The following is a 21973-nucleotide window of genomic DNA, read 5'->3' on the forward strand; positions in this document are numbered from 1 at the left end:
GCAAGACTTTGAGGAAAGAAAGGGTGTTCAGATCCTTTTTACACTTCCTTATCTACTCTTACTAAACCATCTTCAGTTACCCAAGAAAGAAATTATAATCTAAACCACAGCTGCTCTGTCCTAGAGCTAACTTTATTGAAAGTACATGGGGTTTTTTAAATGTTTGTCAAACCTTATTTCTGGTTTTTATAACAAAATTATTTACTATGATCATTAGAGAATGTTTAAGTTCTGCTTATACTTAAAAATCCAGAGTGCTAAAACCAGCAGTGAGTTTAGAATCAAGCTAAGCCTTATCGTTACTACTATTTGAGCCATATTAGTTGACCAGTGTTCATATGCAAGGCAGTCTACTGGGGGCAACAAGGGATAGAAGGATATTTTTTTAAAACGGACCCTATCCTCAGGATGAAAATGATACACTAGTGATAGTCTGCTCTGTTGGGTAAGTGCTTGTAAGGAGGTACGATTAAAATGCTGTAATGTTTCAAGGGAAGGAAAGGAAGAATCATATTCCACTAGGAAAGGAGGATCATATTTCACTAGCAGTATCAAGAAAGCTTTTATAGAGAATATGCAAAATCTTCTCTTCTTGAAAGATTGGTAAAATTTAATGGCTAACATTGGGCAGTTATTCATTCTCTGAGTAAATATTTATTGCATGCTTATCTTGTGTGAAACATTGTGATGAAAGCAGAGGGAGTGAATATGTTTAGAGAATAAAGGCTGAAACAGATTTCTTAGGGAGCATAGGGGAGACCGAGAAGACAGGTTTGGGTTAGTAAGGGCCCTCATATTTTGACATTGAATGTTAACTGTGTGCACATCATGCTAGATTATTCTAAATAAGTCATTTTTAAATGGAAGCAGGCAGTGACATTTTTGAGCAAAGAAGTGATGGTATCAGATAGATATTGTAGGAGACTTTTTTATAGCAGGATATCTGTCCTATGGATTGGAAAAACCGGAAGATAGTCTTTATAGTAAGCTATTCCAACAGTGTTAAGGTGATGAAGTCCAGAACCAAGATGCTAAATAAGTGGAAGGAAATACGTAAACATGAGCAATATTTGGGAGATAAAACTGCTAAAACTTGGTGTTTTGAGTTGGGACTCAGTAGGGAATAGATTCAGCTGGCCTTTAAGAGCATTGTGGTATTAGTAAGGCCTTGTTGAACACTTTTACATACAAGTTTGAAGACTAGCAACCTGGGAAAATAAGAGTGTCTTTAACAGATAAAGTTTTAGAGTATTTTTATTTTGGACTTAGATGTGCATCTTTTAAAAATCTAATGTAGTATCCACATATTAGACTCTTGGCTGTTGGTTGTTTCAAAGTAGTAACATCATGATTCTGAGAACAAGGACTGTGGCTTTAGGGCTTTCTTGTTAAAATGAAAAGGACGCTATATGTGGGCATGAGATAAAAATCCATTTTATTTTTATGGTCTCATACTATTCATTGCATTGGTAAAATTTGACTCTTAATATATACAGATGCTTCACATGTTCTTAATAGAAACGTCTTTTAAACAACAGCTTAGTGTACCAAAAAGAGGATTGGACTGAAAGTTGGGAAACCTGGGTGACCTTCCGGCTGACATAGTAGGTGGCCTTGGGCAAGTCACTTGTCTCTCTCAAGCACTTATCTCTGTTCATTTCCTCCATCCAACCAAACAAAAGGAGGAGCTAAAGTTTTACATCTCCAACATCACAAGGTCACTGATGATAAATAAGCTAACATCTAAAATAACTTTAAGAGAACTCTATATATTTAGAAGTTTACATTATTATATGTATCTTAATAGACGAATCTGCACCTAGACATATTTAATTACAGAAGCTTTTTTTCCTCAAACTTTGGAAAGGTATCAGATTTAATTTGGTGCTTGCAATTGGGATTAATGGCATTGGTAGAATTCATTAATGATCATTTATGATCTCTAGAATTCATTTATTATAATCTTCACATATCAAATATTAGAAGAATAGAGGTTATGATTGGACTAGCTAGAGTGTGCTATAGCAAGTGTCTGTGGGATGCTGACATGAAGATACTCAACTTTCTATCTAACAAAGTAGATCTGGAGCCCAGAAAAAAAACAGAGGCTAAAATACAGATGCTAGAAAGGCTCATGCAGGGACTTCTTTTTTTTTTTTTTCTTAAGCTTTGAATGTTTCACACAAGGTGTTACAGAAGACAAGTACCTAAGTCAGAGCCATGAGAAATACTGCCATTTGGTAGGTTAGATTGAAGAAGGAGAGCTCAGCGTCTGGGGAAGACTGAAAAGGGAACCATAGAAATAGAAAAATAAAGGTGAAACATGGGAGATGTCATTGAAGTCAAGAAAGCAAGCTTCAGGAAAATTCAGGTGATGGAGAAAGCAAGTAAGATCGAACAGTGAAGTTTGCTAGACATGATACAAGTAGATGGTTAGATGACTTACTGTTACAACATTGTAAGCGGTGTCCTCTTAACTGTAGGAGTTCATTCACACATTGTATAATTCTCTCCTTTTTAGAGGGAAGTAGCAGTTCTGAATATGAAGAGGAGCTTCTTTTCAGTCGTATCTTAATTCCTTCAGCCTACAGATGCATGACAGAGAATTGACATCATAGCTACTGGCAGCCTCTGTAGCTGTTAAGTGTTTACTAATGAGTTTAATATAAATAGGTTCTCAATTTTGGATTCTAGGTTGTAGTCTTTATAATCTTGAAATGTACATGCTGCATTACCCCAAGTATACCATTGACAATATGGGAAAAGGATATAACTCTAGTCTTTTAAAAAAAAAAAAAAAACTGTATAAAGTGATAATTTCAGACATAAAGTCTGATTCTTTAACAGTTATGAATAAACTTATACTTACTTGGGCTTTATAATAAATGAATGTGCTCTCTTTTTATTATATACTGGGGAGAACAGATTAGAGACAAAGACTAGAAAAACTAGGGAAAATGAAAAATTGCTTGGCATAACGAAATGATAATTTTCAGAATCGTTAAGTTCTGTTTGAGATCTTTTAAAATTATTTACGTTATATATTAACAAATATTTATGCAGGTTGAGCATCCAAATCCAAACTGCTCCAAAATCTGAAACTTTTTGCTCAAAGGAAATGCTTATTGGAGCATTTCGATTTCAGAACTGGGGATGCTTAACTCATAAGTATAATGTATACATTCCAGAATCTCAAAAAAAAAATTGAAATTTAGAATACTTCTGGTCCCAAGCATTTAAAATAAGCAATACCCAATCTGTAATTACTTATTAAATATGAATCTATCCAATAAGAAGAACTGGTATTAAGGACATTGCAAAAATCACTATAACCATTCTTATCCAGTAGAAACTCTCATACCTTATTTTCCATCTTAATTATGTTTTGCTTAAACTTTGAATTTTTATTTCCTGGGCATATATTAATTCGTAGCGATTATCTACAAACAAAGTACATGACTTCTTATTACTAGCCATTTGAAGATATAACAGGTAGTTGACTGTATATATGTATGGTGTAGTATAAATAATTGCCTCTAAGTATAAGACTTTGAAAGGTAAAAAAACAAAATGTATGTCTGTACTATTATTGGTATATAGTTTCAGAAATTCACAGAAGGGAGCCAGGTGCTCGCATTGCCTAACAAAATAATGAAAGTATGTATGCCTTCTTTCTGATATCTTGACATAATGTATAAAGGGTACTCACCAAGTGCTTTTTAGTTGACTGATTTTAAATCAGTAGATTCAGGAATACCAAAAAAAAAAAAAAGTTTATAATTGGTTGAAAATGACTTAAGAGCTAGGAAACTTAATAACTGTTGAAAAGGAGTAAGGCTACTTATAGTGTTAAAAACTCAGATATTTCATTTGCCTTAATGATGTACATTCGTTAAACGAAGTCAGTCACCTTCTCTGTGATGTTGATGGTTTAGTATAGTAAACACGAGATGTGATTAAAGGTGATTCAGGAATAGATTCTGTGTCTGCGTAAGTAAATCTGTATTTTCATTTTGTTTTCTAGTACCATAACAGCCTGGGGGAAAGACCATGAAAAAGATGCTTTTGAACATATAGTAACACAGTTTTCATCAGTGCCTGTATCTGTGGTCAGCGATAGCTATGACATTTATAATGCGTGTGAGAAAATATGGGGTGAAGATCTAAGACATTTAATAGTATCCAGAAGTACAGAGGCACCACTAATAATCAGACCTGATTCTGGAAACCCTCTTGACACTGTGTTAAAGGTAAATTTTCATATGTAACTTGATTATTAGAATACCTGTAGCCTAGCTGCATCAACACTACTTTTCATTTACACACACACAATTTCAGAGCTGTCTGGACCAGTCCCTGATTTTAGAGTTGCAGCCCAGAGAGAGTAATAGATTTGCCCAAGGTCACACATTAATAGCACAGAAGGATATCAAGAGTTATGGATTATTTTACTGTCAATTAGACAGTAAAATAATGTTTGCTGCTTACCTGCAAAATTAACAGCATTGCCATTTTAATTAATCTTGTGATTTGGGCACTAAACTTATTGGCAGTTTGTCTCTTTTTCATTGTAAGTCACTGCTAGACCTTTGAAGTTTTAGCACAAAAGAAATACGAACGAGGCGATATGGAATAAAAATAATTCAAAAATACTATTTAATTGGAGATTCTTTAGAAATACTATTGATTGATAATGTAGCAATGTTGCTTTTTGTTTGGTTAATGTTCAGGACTTGGTTTGTCTTCTTCAAAAATTAATAACAAGAGCAGGCTTATTTGATGCCTACTACTAGAAAAGTATTATTTTAGGTGCTTTACATAAGATGTGCCATTTAATCTCTACAAAAAGCCACAATGATAAATATTACTGTCTCTGTTGTAGAAGAAAAAACAGGGGCCTGGAAAAGTTAAAGTAACTTGCTCAAGGTCACACAATATATAAGATAAGGAGTCAAATATCCAATATAGGTCTTTTCCCTGAAAAGACCTATATTGCTACTTGACCACATTGTTTCTCGGTTAATGAGCAGATGATAGAGTACTTACCGTTTGAGAAACGGGACAGAATTAAGGAAGTCTTTTCTTACTCTTTTAAATGATAGTCCAAGCTGAAGGTCTTGTCTTAGCTTGCATTATTTGGTTTTAGCAAACTTGATAGGTTTCATGTTTTTACTGTTACCTAATAAAAAATGTACACAGCTAGTTACGAGAAATTGATTTTGTCAATATGGAATTTTCTCGTTATTAGAATCTTTAATCAGTTTGTTTAGGAAAAGGAAGTGATTGTTGTGGGTCTTGTTTCTCTGACCAAGCTTTCTGAGAAATTTTAAATTAATGTACAAAACTTTTAGTAGTTAGCGAATGAGTAGGATCATTTGCGTATTGTGCAATTTGGCTTTAATTAAGAGCAAAGGAGAACTTAAAGACTATGGGCTCTAGATGCTGTGTCTGCCTATCACAGTTTCTCTGAACTTTGTGATTGATATGGATTTATGTTTGAGTTATATCAGACAAAGACCAAACAAAGTCATTGGGCACAAGCAGAGTAAGTCCAAATCAAAAGTATGATCATGAGTTAAATGATGCTTTATATACTTCTTTAAAATATTATTTAACCTCCTAATATTAAGGATTTTTTTCTTAAATCTATATAATTTGAATAATGCTTTATATACTTTAAAATGTTATTCAGTCTACTAATATTAAGGATTTTTTTTCTTGAATCCATATAATTTGAAAGGTCTAAGGGAAAAAACTTGTTTTGAGCCACTTTATGGTATAAATTCACCTCATAGGAAATAACATCCTTGTTATTAATGTACTTTAAAGGGGTTGGGACCAAATTTTAGAAGGCATATAAAGTAGTTAATTTTTATATCTCAAGATTGTCTGTCAAAGCAAAATCATTTAACTTCGAAAGCTCTTATACTTGTTTTCAGCTTCAGTTATTTGCGTTGCATGTGTATTTTTCCATACAGGTTTTGGAGATTTTAGGTAAGAAGTTTCCTGTTACTGAGAACTCAAAGGGCTACAAGTTGCTGCCACCTTATCTCAGAGTGATTCAAGGGGATGGAGTAGATATTAATACTTTACAAGAGGTATGTATTCCGTAGTAAAAATTTCAATAAGACAGTTCTTATAATTAAGCTTGTTTATATTAGTTTGATCAACAACACATTACTAAATATAATTTTAAGTCTTCATAAGTGTTTATGTTGGTATAAATCTCTGCATTGCTTAAAGTGTACAATTAATAGTTTACAATATAGAAGTGCCAGCCAAGCCATACTTATTCTTCCAGTAGTCACTGACCTCCCGAATGCTGAATCTAAACAAGTATCACTGTGAAACAAGAAAACGTTAGTCAAGAAATACTCCTTGGAATATAAAACAGAGCCTTGACTCACTGGCATAGGTCTGAGTTTTCATAGACTGGAGCTTCACATACTCTAACAATGTAAAACTCAGATGATATTAACGGGTGCTTTTTCAGAAATTATAGAATAGCTGTCACCTCTTCTAAATTACACATTGAGTTGGTCATCACTATTAGATTTAGCCAGATAGTTTAAGTGTTATGCATACCTACCTTATTTTATTGTGCTTTGCATTTTTTATGAATTGAAGATTGTAGCAACCCTGTGTTGAGCAAATCTGTTAGTGCCATTTTTCCAACATGTGTTCACTTCATGTCTCTATGTCACATACTGGTAAATTCTTACAATATTTCAAACTTTGTCATTATATCTGTTGTGGTGATCTACGATTAGTGATCTTTAGTGTTACTACTGTAATTGTTTTAGGGCACCACAAAGCGCACCCAGATATGACAGGAAACTTAATTGATGAATACTGTGTGTGTTCTGACTCCTTCACCAGTTACGCATTCCTTGTCTCTCTCCTCTCACTTCAAGTCTCCCTATGCCCGGAGACAACAATATTTAAATCAGGTCAATTAATAACCCCACAGTGGCCTCTGAGTGTTAAAGTGAATGGAAAAGTCATATGCCTCTCATTTTTTAAATCAAAGCTGGAAATGACTAAGTTTAGTGAGGAAGGCATGTTGAAATCTAAAATAGGCCTGTTAAGCCAAACAGTAGCCCAAGCTGTGAATGCAAAGGAAAAGTTCTTGAAGAAAAATAAAAGTGCTACTTCACTAAACATATGAATAAGAAAGTGAAACAACCTTATTACTAATAGGGAGAAAGTTGGAGTGGTCTGAGTAGAAGATCAAACTAGCCACAACATTTCCTTAGACCAAAGCCTAATCCAGAGCACGGCCCTCATTTCAATTTTGTAAAGGCTGAGAGAAGTGAGAAGCTGCAGAAGAAAAATTGGAAGCTAGCCTAGGTTAGTTCCTGTGGTTTAGGGAAAGAAGCCATCTCCGTAACATGAGTGCAAGATGAAGCAGCAAGTGCTCATGTAGAAGCTGCTGCAAGTTACCCAGAAAATCTAGCCAAAATCATTGATGCAGGTGGCTACCCCAAACAACAGATTGTCAGTGTAGACAAAACAGCCTTCTACGGGAAGATGAGGCCCTCTAAGACTTTCATAACTAGAGAACAGAAGTCAATGCCTGCTTTGAAAGGATAGGTTAATTCTCCTGTTAGTGGATAATGCAGCTGGTCACTTTAAGTGGAAGCCAGTGCTCATTTATCTTTCTGAAAATCCTATGGCCCTTAGAATTTGCTCTGCCTATGTTTTATAAATGGAACAAGGCCTGGATAACAAGCATGTGTTTACCTCATAGTATACCGAGTATTTTTTAAGCCCACTGTTGGGACCTACTGCTCAGGGGAAAAAAATGCTTTCAAAATATTATTGCAGATGGCATCTAAGATCTGATGGAGATGTACAAAGAGGTTAATGTTTTTCATGCCTCTTAACACAACTTCCATTCAACAGCCTATCAATGAAAGAGTAATTTCAAGTGTTATTATTTAAGAAATACATTTATATAGCTGCCATCGATGGTGATCCTCTGGTAGATCTGGGCAAAGTAAGTTGAAAACCTCTGGAAAGTATTCACCATTCTAGATGCCATTAAGAACATCCATGCTTCATGGGAAGATGTAAAAATGTCAGCATTAACAGGAGTTTGGAAGAAATTGATTCCAACCCTCACCAATGACTTGAGTCTTGATTTGACTTTAAGACTTGAGTGGAGGAAATAACTGCAAACGTGATAGAAATAGCTAGGTAACTAGAATTAGAAGTGGAGCCCGAAGGTATGACTGAATTGCTGCAGTCTCATGATTAACCTTGAACAGATGAGGAGTTGCCTCATATAGATGGATAAAGAAAGTGGTGTCTTAAGATGAAATCTACTTCTGGCGAAGATGCTGAGAACATTGTTGAAATGACAACAAAGGACTTGGAATATCCATAAATTGGTTGATAAAACCAAAGCAGAGATTGAGAGGATGGACTCTAGTTTTTGAAAGAAGTTCTTGTGTGGGTGAATGCTGTTAGACCAAACAGCATCACATACTACAGATAAAACTTTCGTGATAGGAAGAGTCAATTGATGTGACAAACGACATTGTCACTTCAAGACTGCCACAGCCACCCCAACCTTCAGCAGCCAATACCCTGAAAAGTCAGCAGCCATCAACCCCGGGGAAAGACTTTCCACTCACTGAGGGCTCATATGACCATTAGCATTTTTTAGCCGTAAAGTATTTTTAATCAAGATATGTTTAAGGTATGTATTTTTAAGACATAATGCCATTATTGCACACTTCATAGACCACAGTGTGGTGTAAACATAACTTTTATATGCACTGGGAAACCGAAAAATTCCTGTGACTCGCTTTATTGCAGTGGTCTGGAAGCAAGCCCATAGTATTTTCAAAGTATATCTGTATTACCTTAAAATTTTTGCCTCTTGTTTACTAAATAAGCTGCTTAAGGGCCATAATTTCATCATAACTAACACCTAAAATACTCTGTAGAATATCACTAACAATATAGGCCATCGGTGTTCAGAAACCAGTGACATTTGGATGTATACCAATCTCAGATGGTATCTACAGCTGTGAAACACATTTTTTTTTCTCTTTGAAACAGTTTGGTGGTGGTTGAATAAGGTCGGTACCCAGATTACGGTAGTTTTCCAAAGATTGATTTGGAAGGGAGAAGTATTGTGTACAACAAACAGTATTTCTGTGGTGATATGTATGGGTGTCTGGAATAGATCTCTTGAACTAACAAGGATGAGGTTTCTTCCACCATCTCTCGGAAACTGCCTTGCTTAAGAGAATTTGGAATTCCTTTAGCTCTTCTCAGACATTTAGTATTGGGACATAGAGGCTTTCATGTGGAAAAGAAAGAAGAAATAGAAGAAAAGTCTGCAGTGAGAAGGGAGAGGACCTTACACATAGAAATCTCAACTGGCACACACACACCTAATTGCCATTGTCCTCTTACCTCAGCTGAACTGATACTCTCTTGGTATCAGTCAAGTTCTGTTCCCCATACCTGCCTTTGAGGCATTTAGCAGGTACACACACCCGTCTCCCCCCTTGCAGATGAAAGAACATGGCAGGGTACTGTATCTGTTTCAGAAATCCCATTAGCCTGCCCGTTGCTGTGCCTACCTTTCCTTGTTCCAGCAGCCAGCTGTTAGATTGTTCAGGCAAGTTGAACTGGATTCAAATTGGGTTTTTCAGTCAGGTATTCAAACTTTCCTTTCAAAATCAGAGCTCTTTGTCTTTCCTTTCTTTTCCTTTTTTCTTTTCTTTCCTTGTTTACATGAACTTTGGTAATGTATGTGCAGTTTTTTTTTTTAAGACAGGGTCTCAGTCTGTTACCCAGGCTGAGTGTAGTGTTGTGATCATAGCTCACAGCAGCCTCAACCTCCCAGGCTCAGGTGATCCTCCCACCTCAGCCTCCTGAGTACCTGGGACTGCAAGTGTATGTCACCATACCTGGCTAATTTTTTTTTTTTAATGTTTTGTAGAGATAGGGGTCTCGCTGTTTTCCTAGGCCAGCCTCAAACTCCTTGACTTAAGGGATCTTCGCACCTCAGCCTCCCAAAGTGCTGAGATTGTATGCATGAGTCACCATTCCCAGCCTGTATGTGCATTTTTATAGTGGAGAATCAACTCAAAACTGTACATGTAGTAAAACTACATAAACTAGAATTAAATATTGAGATAAATACTCTGGCATTAGTGAAACTTAGAACAGTTAGAGGATTGAATAGTTTTGTGTTACGCAGATGTACTCAGGAAGCAAAAATATTTTTTTTTGAGATGGAATTTCACTCTTGTTGCCTAAGCTGGAGTGCAATGGCGCAATCTCGGCTTACCGTAATCCCTGCCTCCCAAGTTCAAACGATTCTCCTGCCTAAGCCTCCTGAGTAGCTGGGATTACAGGCACCTACCACCACGCCTGTTTAATTTTTTGTATTTTTAGTAGAAACAGGGTTTCACTGTGTTAGCCAGGCTGGTCTGGAACTCCTGACCTTGGGTGATCCACTTGCCTGTCTCCCAAAGTGCTGGGATTACACACCTGAGCCACTGCGTCTGGCCAGAAAAATATCTTTAAAAAGCTGGGCCTGTTGGTGTATGTAAAGGATAATACAGATGTTCCTCTCAACTTAGGATAGGGTTGCATCTCAATAAACCCATTTTCAAGTTGAAACTATTGTTAAGTGGAAAATGTAGTTAATACACCTACCAGACCCTGTAGTTTAGCCTTGCTTACCCTGCAGGTGCTCAGAACACTTATTAGCCTACAGTTGAGCAGTCCTCTAACACAAAACCTATTTTACAGTAAAGTGTTGAATATCTCACATAATTTATTGATGTTCTGCTGAATGCAAATTACTTTTGCACCATTATTAAGTCAAACCATTGTGTGTCTGGGACCATCTGTATTTGTAATTTCTTTACATTGGCGGTAGGTCAAAATATGTTTTTAGAAGCAGTAAAAAATAGATTTAGCATTTTTGCTCTGTACATACAGTAAATTAGATGCTGTAATTTTGACAAAATGAAAAATCTGCTTTATTTGGAACAATTGCTTTCTGTCCTTGACTGTCAGCCTCACTCTTGGACTTTGCTACTGTGACATCCCATGAGGTTTACAGTATAACCCTGCTGTAGGTTTTGACTTTACACTGTGTACCAAAATGAAACTGCTTATTTAGGAAAATAAAAATCTCTTGGGTTGGACTAAACAGAAAGTGTCTCTTTCTATTGTGTTTCAGTTATGGATTCTGTATATCATTGAAACCTGTATTGGAGCGATTTATTACAACATTAAAATAGTATTGTGTTCTCATAGTTGGCAAGAGGAAGCTTTCTTTGAAGTCTCACATGTATTAAATGTTTTTCTTCCCAGACTCAAAATTCACTTTAACTCCAAATTGTCTAAATTTTAAAACTTTTGGTAAAGAAACTTGGCCTGAAATACAGTGATACGATATTAGACGATGCTATTGTTTGTTATTTCCTCATTGTTTTTGCTTCTGAAGCATGCTAAAATGAGGTGACAGGTCAGAAACTATTTTCTCTGTATTTTACCTTAACCCTCCATCTACCTGTTTCCCTTTCTTGTTCTACTCTTGGTATTTCTTCCGTATTTCACTTCACAATTATTTAAATGAAAAACCTCAACTCGGGCCTTGGGAACCTTTAGGTTCACGTACAATAAAGACATGAAACTAGATTTGTGTACATCCTAAAGGAATCACTTTTAAATAAGTTTTGTATGTTTTTATCTTGCTTCTTCTAGATTCATCTTGATTCAAATCAGGTGGTTGGCATTTAAAAAAAGTTGCATTTCTAAATGTAGATTTGTTTAAAAATAAAGTGGCTTGGGGTTTTTTGGTTGTTTTTTTTCCTTTACTGTGTCAAAAATAAGGGGAAAAAGTTGATTTGAGAGACTATTTGGTGAGAATGTGGTAACATTGTGTTAATGATACACATAAGGCTGTTAAACTTATGATTTTCTAATAACTTCTGAAAGTTCTGTTAAACAAAAACAGAGCCAGCCTTTCCAATTACTTCCTGTTTGACTATTCTCATTAAATAAATGGTTACCATACTTCACTTGCCACATTCTATCATAAAAGTGATTGAATATATTAAATCAGGCAGTAGATGCTAGGTAAATGACTTTGGTGAAAGAAATAGAAATGACATTGGTAAGAAACAAATTTTTAAGTTTTCAAGTTGTATGTCCCTTGAAAGAACTCTTTTAGCTGCTGCCAGAACTGTTCATACAGGTCTCTGTAGCTGGTTTATAACTAATCATTCTCCCAAAAATTATACAGTAATAAAAAACACCCAGAGCGTCTGTCTATAATTTTGTTTTTGGCACTGGAGCACCAGCCAGAGTAAAATGATTCTACCAGTATATCAACTGTTATATAGAAGTATTTTATACTCTTTTGCCACCAATATCTTTTGACTCTTAGGTGTTCCATTATGTATTATGTGTAATTACATGATGATGTATTGTGACTTATTAGTGATGATTACAGTCATTCCTAGAGTTGAGTAGATTGGCTCCCATTGCTTGTGTTGCTGACATCTGGGCAATATCTCAAGGAGGTGAATGAGAGAAGTTGACTCAAATAAGCTTAGGTGTCTATAACTAGTTTTTTCTTACTTTCTCTCATTTCCTTCACTCCCTAACCCTACCAGAACCACAGCGACAGCAATGCAGATTGAGGAACTATGAATGAAATTTTTGGGGGTGGGTGGGTCTTTAAAAACAAAATGTGGCCTATAGCTATCTATTGACTGTGTTATAAAACAGCTCTTGGATGCTTCATTCATCAATATTGTCCTTTGAAAATAATCTCCATTCTTTTCCAAATTACTTAGGTTTTGTTTGGTTTTCTTTTAATCTTCTAGATTGTAGAAGGCATGAAACTAAAAAAGTGGAGTATTGAAAATGTTTCCTTCGGTTCTGGTGGAGCTTTGCTACAGAAGTTAACAAGAGATCTCTTGAATTGTTCCTTCAAGTGTAGTTATGTTGTAACCAATGGCCTTGGGGTATGTCACCTTTTACTTCTGTGTTAGTACCTTCCTCACGTATCTAGGTAGAATACGTAAGGTAGAATACGTAATTTGACAAATTGTTAAAGATTGATGTGGCCCTGGACTGTTAATACGTTGTTGGGTACTACTGACCTTAACTCAGAAACAAGGAAAGAAGGGAGATATTAGGTAGTAATAGACCTAAGGAGACACAGATTTGGAAAAAGCAAGAGTAAGGAGAAAGATTATTTAAGAGAGATAATATAGGTCAGTCATTTTCCACTGCCTCCATTTATATCTTTGAATCAAAAAGTAATATTTGAGTGGGGAATGTCAGCTTACTTAGCCATCATATATTAAAGACAAGCAAGTATGTAATCACTGACCAAACTGTTTTAGGAAGGTAGAATATGTGGTTTGGATTGTTGTATCACAGTTGTTCCAGTAGCCATAGAACAGCTAGGCAACTGAACAACAACCCCCCTCACTTCTTTTTAATGTCTTGAGAGCTGGAGACTCTACAGAGCAAGGGACCAAAACAGAAGGATGCTGAGAACACCTGAGTTAATTTCCTGCTTTACTCTTTCATCTTTCTTTGGAGAGTTCTGGGGTTGACTCATTTGTTGCTGCTTGTTCCATTGCCACTTATTTCGATTGCTTTTCTGCCTATCTTTCTGATGCAGAAAACTCTGCTCTCTTAAGGTTCTGTAAGCCTTTTGCTTCTGACAATAACAAGGTAACAGTAAAGTACCAAAAGAGGGGTACATTATGAAATAGGAAAGCCTTTACCTTAGTAATATTCTTGTTGCCTCTCCCAAGATTGTGTGTGTGGTTTTGGTGTAGTTGGTATATAGTTGGGCTTTTTTCAACAGCATGTATGTGCTATGCTTACTATCAGTTTAAAGGCAGTTTGTAATATAAAAAGAGTTACCTTAAGGTTACATGTTCGAATGCTCACAAGACTTCCTACAAATGGCGTATTAGGTGTTCTTAAGTGGCAAAAAGGATATCCAAAATGTTATACTTTTTCTTTATTACAAATCACTATCCTTCAAAATAGGCTAAGGTGTTAGGTTTCTAAAAGCCAGATGTGGGTTGGTTCACTTACACCTATTAAGTGCTTAAAACTTAAATGTAAATTATTTATATGCTTTTTTGTAAGGGAGTGTTGAGACATTTCTGATGATTAGTCTTCTATTTCCCTAACTTTCTTAATTTGGATTTCAGATTAACGTCTTCAAGGACCCAGTTGCTGATCCCAACAAAAGGTCCAAAAAGGGCCGACTGTCTTTACATAGGACACCAGCAGGGAATTTTGTTACACTGGAGGAAGGAAAAGGAGACCTTGAGGAATATGGTCACGTATGTATCTATGCTGACTGGTTTTTTAAACAATACTAGGTTGGCTCACCAAATTAATAAGAAAGGGGGCTGGGCATGGTGGCTCACGCCTGTAATCCCAGCACTTTGGGAAGCCAAGGCAGGCAGATCACAAGGTCAAGAGTTTGAGACCAGTCTGCCCAACATAGTAAAACCCCATCTCTACTAAAAATATAAAAAATTAGCTGAGTGTGGTGGTGTGCACCTGTAATCCCAGCTACTCGAGAGGCTGAGGCAAGAGAATCATGTAAACCCAGGAGACAGAGGTTGCAGTGAGCTAAGATTGCACTTTAGCCTGGCCGAAAGTGCAAGACCCCATCTCAAAAAAAAAAAAGAGAGAAAAGAGGTTTTTATATTTTTTGTGGAAGATAAAGTGGTTTTATTATAAAATGTCCAATTGCTGACCTGGCCTACTAAAATAAGATACAAAACAAGTTTCTAGGTCATAAACATGGGGCCTGTGTAGACATAGGGAGAAATATTTCGTAAGTATAGTGATTGAGAGCAGGTTTATACATACTTTATCCAAAAGCAAACTATGTTATCTTAGTAGTGTGAAATGTGAAAACAAGGTGACTTGATCTGGATTACATAATAAATGGTGAGACCTTGATTTAACCAAGTTTTCTGATTCAAGTCAACCAAACTAGAAAAATCTACAGCATGCTAAAGTAGTTCATATGATCTCATGATCTTTAGCATACAAAACTACCTTCATATTCATGAACTCAAGTTATAAAATATTTGGTTTTCTTTTTTTAATTGCATTTTAGGTTTTGGGGTACATGTGAAAAACATGCAAGATTGTTGCATAGGTGAATATTTGGTTTTCAAGCCACTGGATTGAAAAGAAGTTTCTTTCGACAGAAACTAAACATGAATAATACGCTATTACTTTCTGTTTTGATTCTTCATACTACATCATATTTACTGCTTATTACGTTACTTTTATATTTTTTAAGGTTTTGAGCCAGAATTTAAATAACTTTTTTGTTACCGTTAATGAAAAATATATTTGTAAATCAAACTTTTAGAATTAGATTCCTTTATATAGACTGTTAGGCAATTCTTTGAGTAAGCTTTGTGTAACTTTTGTACCTACTAAGATTTTGGCAGATTTAGTTTATCCCAGATGAGCTAAAGTCACTTCAAACTAAAAGTAAAAACTTGTGTGATTTTTAAAAGACACTGATTTTAAGAATATGTGAATGATACTAGAACATTTGAAATAGTGATCAATTTGTAATCATCTAGGCAATTTGATTTAAGAGTAGAAACTAGCATGCCCTTATATTTAAATTTATGAAAGAAAATGCTACAGCTAAAGCACTGTGGTTTAAAGCAGCACAGTAACAAAAATATTAGATAATGCCATCTGCACCAGTCTTCAGACCACATGGAAAATTGAGATTACTTCTGTGGATTTTTCAGAGAGAAACCAGAAGCAGGTAATTCCTTAGTGAGACAGGAATGGCTTTACCCAGACCCAAAGGGAATTTAATTTCTTTCATCTGTCTTTGCTACTCTGGTATGGATGAGGTGGATTACCTTTATCATTGACTTTTGGAGTATAAATGAAGTCTTTAACCCACTCACTATGCATTAGTCAAGAATGCAATACCTGTTTGTTTCTGTTTTGGGATTGGTTTTGGGGTTTTTTTTAAGACCCAAATTTAGTGACTAGCAAATTTATTAAACTTGCAGGTTGCTAAGTTTCATCAATGTTGAGTCTGTTGGCCAGGAACAAAGGAAGGTTTACCAAGCTGTTTTGCTACACAGTCACAATGATTGTCAGTGACAGTCACAGTTCTCCTAGGCACCCAAGCATCTTCCTTCCACTGAGGGAAAGAAAAAGATAGGTCAGCTAGGTTTGACTTTCCTTTAAGAAAACCAGTTTAAGAATGGAGTATTTATAGGTCATTTCTTTTCCATAAAGTTAAATATTTCTACATACCAGGCAACTCAGTGGTTTGCCATTTTAGATAGTACCTTGCTCCACTAGTGTTTTTTCTGCGTCAAGTCAACTCAAAATTTGAACACTAGTGGCATCTCTGTGTATTTGACTGGTTGGTTAGTCTAATTCATCAAAACAGGATTCAAGTATTTTGCTTAATAGTGTAATATAATCATGAAATTTCCATTTATGCAGGATCTTCTCCATACTGTCTTCAAGAATGGCAAGGTGACAAAAAGCTATTCATTTGATGAAGTAAGAAAAAATGCACAGCTGAATATTGAACTGGAAGCAGCACCTCATTAGTCTTTGTTTTATGACTGGGTGTGTGTTGCGTGTGTGTGTATCTGTGTGTGTGCAGCATGCACACATACACCTGTGTGTATGTAATACATAATGTTTATTGTACAGATGTGTGGGGTTTCTTTGTGTTCTGTGATACATTACAGCCAAATTATTTGTTGGTTTATGGACATACTGCCCTTTCATTTTTTTTTTTCCAGTGTTTAGGTGATCTCAAATTAGGAAATGCACATAACCATGTAAAAGATTAGTGCTAAAGTAAGCTTTTTAGGGCCCTTTGCCAATAGGTAGTTACTCAATCTAGTATTGATCTTTTCGCAAATAACAGAAGTGAGAAACTTTTATATATTACTGATGATCCCATAAAACAGATTTGCATAAAATTATCATGATTGCTTTATGTTTATATTTAACTTGTATTTTTGTACAAACAAGATTGTGTAAGATATATTTAAAGTTTCAGTGATTTAACAGTCTTTCCAACTTTTCATGATTTTTATGAGCACAGACTTTCAAGAAAATACTTGAAAATAAATTACATTGCCTTTTGTCCATTAATCAGCAAATAAAACATGGCCTTAACAAAGTTGTTTGTGTTATTGTACGATTTGAAAATTATGTCAGGACATACATACCCGATAGAATTACTAACCTCACTGCCCCTTGTAGAATATGTATTAATTCATTCTACATTAAAGAAAATAATGGTTCTTACTGGAATGTCTAGGCACTGTACAGTTATTATATATCTGGGCCGTTGTATTGTACCAGTGAAATGCCAAATTTGAAAGGCCTGTACTGCAATTTTATATATCAGAGATTGCCTGTGGCTCTAATATGCACCTCAAGATTTTAAGGAGATAATGTTTTTAGAGAGAATTTCTGCTTCCACTATAGAATATATGCCTAAATGTAAAATACTGACAAAAGGTGGAAGTAGTGTATTTTAAAGTAATTACACTTCTGAATTTATTTTTCATATTCTATAGTTGATATGACTTAAATGAATTGCTGGAGTGGGTAGTGAGTATACTTATTTTAAATGTTGTTTTGATTCTATTTTTTATTAAGTTTTTAAAAAATTAAATTGAATATTAAATTGTATGGACATCATTTATTAATTTTAAACTGAATCCCCTCAATAAATACTGAAGCACATTCTTAAATGAAGATAAATTATCTCCAGTGAAAAGCATGATATGTGTTTCAATAGAAGAGTCTTAACTAAAAGCAGAAAGTTGGCTAAATTCAAAAAGTGCTTAACATCAAAATATGCTGGAGTGATTAGCCACTAGATTCTGAATCAGACATCACATCTGACTGGAGACCAGTTTCTTTCAAATGATTCTTTTATATATGTACATCTGTTCTTCTGAGGCAGTAGTTAGCCAGCTATGGCCCGAAGGCCAAATTTGGATTCCACTTTTTTTTTAAATGCATATTGTCTATAGTTGCTTTCCTGCTACACCAGCTGAAGGTAAACAGCTGCAACAGAAGCCAAATGATTCACAAAGGCCAAAATGTTATCTTCCCTTTACACAAAATCGCACAAAAAGTTTCCTGATCTCTGTTCTAAGAAAAGGAGTGTGCCTTGCGTTGAAAGGGAAATGTTGGTTTCTAGGGAAGGGAGGAAGCTAAATTAATTGATGATAGGGAATTTTCCTGTTTTGTCCTTTATTTTTTCTCATTTAAGAATCTGATACTGGAAGACTGATTTAGAGAAGTTTTAACATGACATTAAATGTGAAATTTTTAAAATTGAAAAGCCATAAATGTTTTAAATAGTTACATAAGAAAATGTTTTATCACTAGAATAATACAATTAGAAGTAAGTTATCTTTATTAAATTTTTTTGTAAGTGGTATTAGAATATGTTTTCCAGATGATTACCTAAACATTTAATGAGAACAATAAGCATTACTTTTAGTAAGAGTCTTCTGTAATCCATGGTAGAAAATAATTTTAAAATGATTCTTTGATGTATTTGAGTAAAGATGAGTAGTATTAAAAAGAACACACATTTCTTCACAAAACGTGCTAAGGGGCGTGTAAAGAATCAAAAGAAGCTATTACCAATAATAGTTTTAATAATCACCCATAATTTTGTATTTAACCCGTTTAAACATTGAAATTATACTACAGACAGTATTCTCTGCATTCTGTGAATTTCAGCAGCTTCAGAATAGAATTTAATTTTGAAACTTGCAGTGAAAAAAAGCTATCCATTTGTTCACAACCATAAATCAGGAGATGGAGATTAATTCTGTTGGCTCTTAGTCACCTGGAACTGATTAATTCTTTCTGTCACTTAGCACTTGGTATTTGGCCATCTCGAGTCTGAGCACCAAATGGTTAACATGAATGTCAAATAGAATTCTGCTGTTGTCACCCCTTAAATCAGCCTAACTCTTCCAGACAAAAGCAAATAGCATTTATGGATTTAAGTCATTAGATTTTCAATTGACATTAATTAATCCCCCTTGATTCATTATATCATCAAGTATTTATATTTTAAATAGGAGGTAGGATTTCTGTGTTAAGACTTTTATTTGTACCCTATAATTAGAATTGTTTTTATGAGTATCCCTTATTTTCCCTTTTTAAATTGTTATCAGACAATTTTTGTAATGAAATCTATCTTGGAAAATTAGAAAAATGGCAAGGTATTTATTGTTCTGTTTGCCATAATTTAGAACTCACACTTAAGTATTTTGTAGTTTTACATTCCTTTTTAACTCATTCAGTGGAGAATGTCAGCTTTTCTCCCAAGTTGTATGTTAAGTCTATTCTAATATGTACTCAACATCAAGTTATAAACATGTAATAAACATGGAAATAAAGTTTAGCTCTATTAGTGAAGTGTTAAATTTGTGTGCTTCAAGTAATGCCATTTCCAGACCTAACTTTTTTAGGTATTCCTCCAGTTCAAAGAATTAGAAGGTAAAAGAAGGGGAAGTGTCAAAGTTGACTCCTCTTTTCTACTTTGTGCAACTATATGGATGACAGTGCCTCTTACTAAGGAAGAACACTGGAGGGACACCAGATTTGGTATGAAAGAGCATGATTCCTATGTGAAGGCTTGAGATGCCTTTGAGACATCTAAATGTAGGTATTAAGTAGGTAGTTGATGATAAAGGTTTACAGACAGAGCACCTCAAGGTATACATCATTGGAAGCACACAGTAAAGGATACTTTTACAGGAAGAGTATTAGAGCAGGAGTTGACAAACGGAGGCCATGGATCAAATCCAGCCCACCATCAGTTTTTGTAAATAATTTTATTGGAACTTAGCCACGCCCATTTAGTTATTGGGCTATTTTCATGCCACAGTGGCAACACTGATTAGTTGCAACAGAGAAATTAAGGCTGCAAAAACTAATTTGCTGTGAGGCCCTTTACAGGAAGTGTGTTAATCTCTGCTACAGAGTATAAAGAGAATCTAGGGCTAAACCATAAGTAACTCTTGAAGGTTAAGTGGCAGAACGTGAGCAGACCAAGGAGAATGACAAGCATAGCTAAAGAGATGAAAGTTCCAACCAGAAGGAATAAAGTCACAAAAGCCAAAGGAAACATTTTTCAGTTCAGGTGTTGAATGCTGCTGAGAGACCAAATAGGATGAAGTATTTAAAGCAGCTACTGGATTTAGCCACCTGAAAGTAATTAGTACCTTAGACACATTCCCTTCCAGCTGGTAGAAGAGGCTGATTTCTGAAAGAAGCCTCCCTATATACCTCTTGGAATGTGGGATGTGAAAAGGGAGAAGAGAACGAGGCAATAGTACTTTCTCCTGCTTGTATCCTTATCTCTGAAAAAGGTCCAGGAAAGAGAGAGGAGTTGAAAATAAAAGCAAAAAGATCAGTGATTTGGGGTTCTAGAGAAGGTGGCGAAAGATAGGATCCAAAGCACTGGTAGGTATTGGTCTTAAACGGTAGGGGTGCCTTCTATTCTAGAAGAAAGGAGAAGATGGGAGCTGGTGTGTGCTTTGGTTTCCTCTGAAGTCAGAGACCAGATCCCACTTGTAGGTGGGTTATTACACAGTCATGAATGTTCACCCCAGAGAAGCGCCATGCTTCATGGTTAGCAGCAGAATTCGGTTAGGAACACAGTTATCCTGACCTGCTAGATGGATTTTTTTAAATTCTGTAATTGGCTACTGAGCTGTTATTTCTTTGACATAAACTAGGGAATGCATTTTGTAATTTTTATAAAGATGGATTCACGATCTTGCTTACAAACTCTCTAGAATTGGCTACACGTTTTAATTCTGATGATGTCTTTCTGACTAGCCAGAGGAGTTCTTCCAGGTCTCTGAGTCCCTCACTTTCTAGCCCTTCCTCTTCAGCTAACAGACGTGTTCCTTTTTCTCACACCCCTTTTAAAGAACTTCCTTGATAACACCAGCTCTAGCCTCCCTTCTCCCATTTACATCAGACTTCTCTCCATTTACTGCCTCACCTCCCATTCAGTCATCTCCCATCTGGTTCTCATCCCTTATTCGACTAAACAGTGACCTTGTAATTGCCAAATGAGTAAATTTAGTTATTATCTGAGGGCTCTCCTGCATTTGCCACTACTACTAAATCATTTCTTTACTTCTTTCGTCTATGTTGTTTTTGGGTCTTCTAATCCCTGTGACTGTCCCTTCTGTTAGTCTCTTCACACACTTTTAAATGTTGGTACATCCCATTTATCTCCATGTTCATCTTGGCTGATGTCAGCCATTCATGTGGTCTTAGCTATTAACTTTTATCTACTACAGCCTCCATGCATTTATGTCTCCAGCCCAGACCTAAATCATTCTACCTGTCAGTAATACATTTCCACTTAGAAGCAACAAGTCCAAGCTTATCATATTCCCCCAGAACTTACCATATTTATTTTGAGTCTGATTTATTTTGATTCTGGCTAATTTGGCAGCTAAGCCAGCCCCCAACATGAAACTTCCCTTTCCATTACCCTACGCATTTAATCAGCCACATAATCCTATTCATTTACCTACTAAATACCGTTGTAATCTGTGTCTTCTAACTCTTATGTCAGGCTCTCAAATTGCTTCCTGAAGTGCAGGCTGAGCATCCCAGATCCAAAATCTGAAATGCTCCGAAACATGGAATTAAGTCTGGAATGCCTACGTGACACTCAAAGGAAATGTCCTTTGAAGCATTTTGGAGTTCAAATTTTCAAATTAGGGATGCTCAGCCAGTAAGTAAATGCAAATAAGAATCCAAAATCTGAAATCCAAAACACTTCTGGTCTCGAGCATTTCAAAAAGGGATACTTAACTTGTAATACAGAAATTATCCAGTTAGTTTTTCTAACTCCAATCCAGCCTCCCTCCAC

At 35.6% G+C, this 21973-nt stretch overlaps 1 protein-coding gene across 1 annotated transcript in view; it reads left to right on the plus strand.

Moving 5' to 3' along the window:
* NAMPT (nicotinamide phosphoribosyltransferase) overlaps positions 1–19486 on the plus strand; it is a 40423-nt gene extending 20937 nt beyond the window's left edge. Inside the window, exons 7-11 of the mRNA XM_064374541.1 lie at positions 4025–4250; positions 5979–6098; positions 12870–13010; positions 14223–14357; positions 16525–19486. Coding sequence (XP_064230611.1) covers positions 4025–4250; positions 5979–6098; positions 12870–13010; positions 14223–14357; positions 16525–16635 — 733 coding nt within the window. The 3' untranslated portion in view covers positions 16636–19486. The remainder of the gene's footprint in view (positions 1–4024; positions 4251–5978; positions 6099–12869; positions 13011–14222; positions 14358–16524) is intronic.
* The last annotated feature ends 2487 nt before the right edge of the window (positions 19487–21973 follow it).

Source organism: Aotus nancymaae, unplaced genomic scaffold (assembly GCF_030222135.1).
Source record: "Aotus nancymaae isolate 86718 unplaced genomic scaffold, 86718_ANA_hifiasm-v0.15.2.pri h1tg000002l, whole genome shotgun sequence".
NCBI lineage: Eukaryota > Metazoa > Chordata > Mammalia > Primates > Aotidae > Aotus > Aotus nancymaae.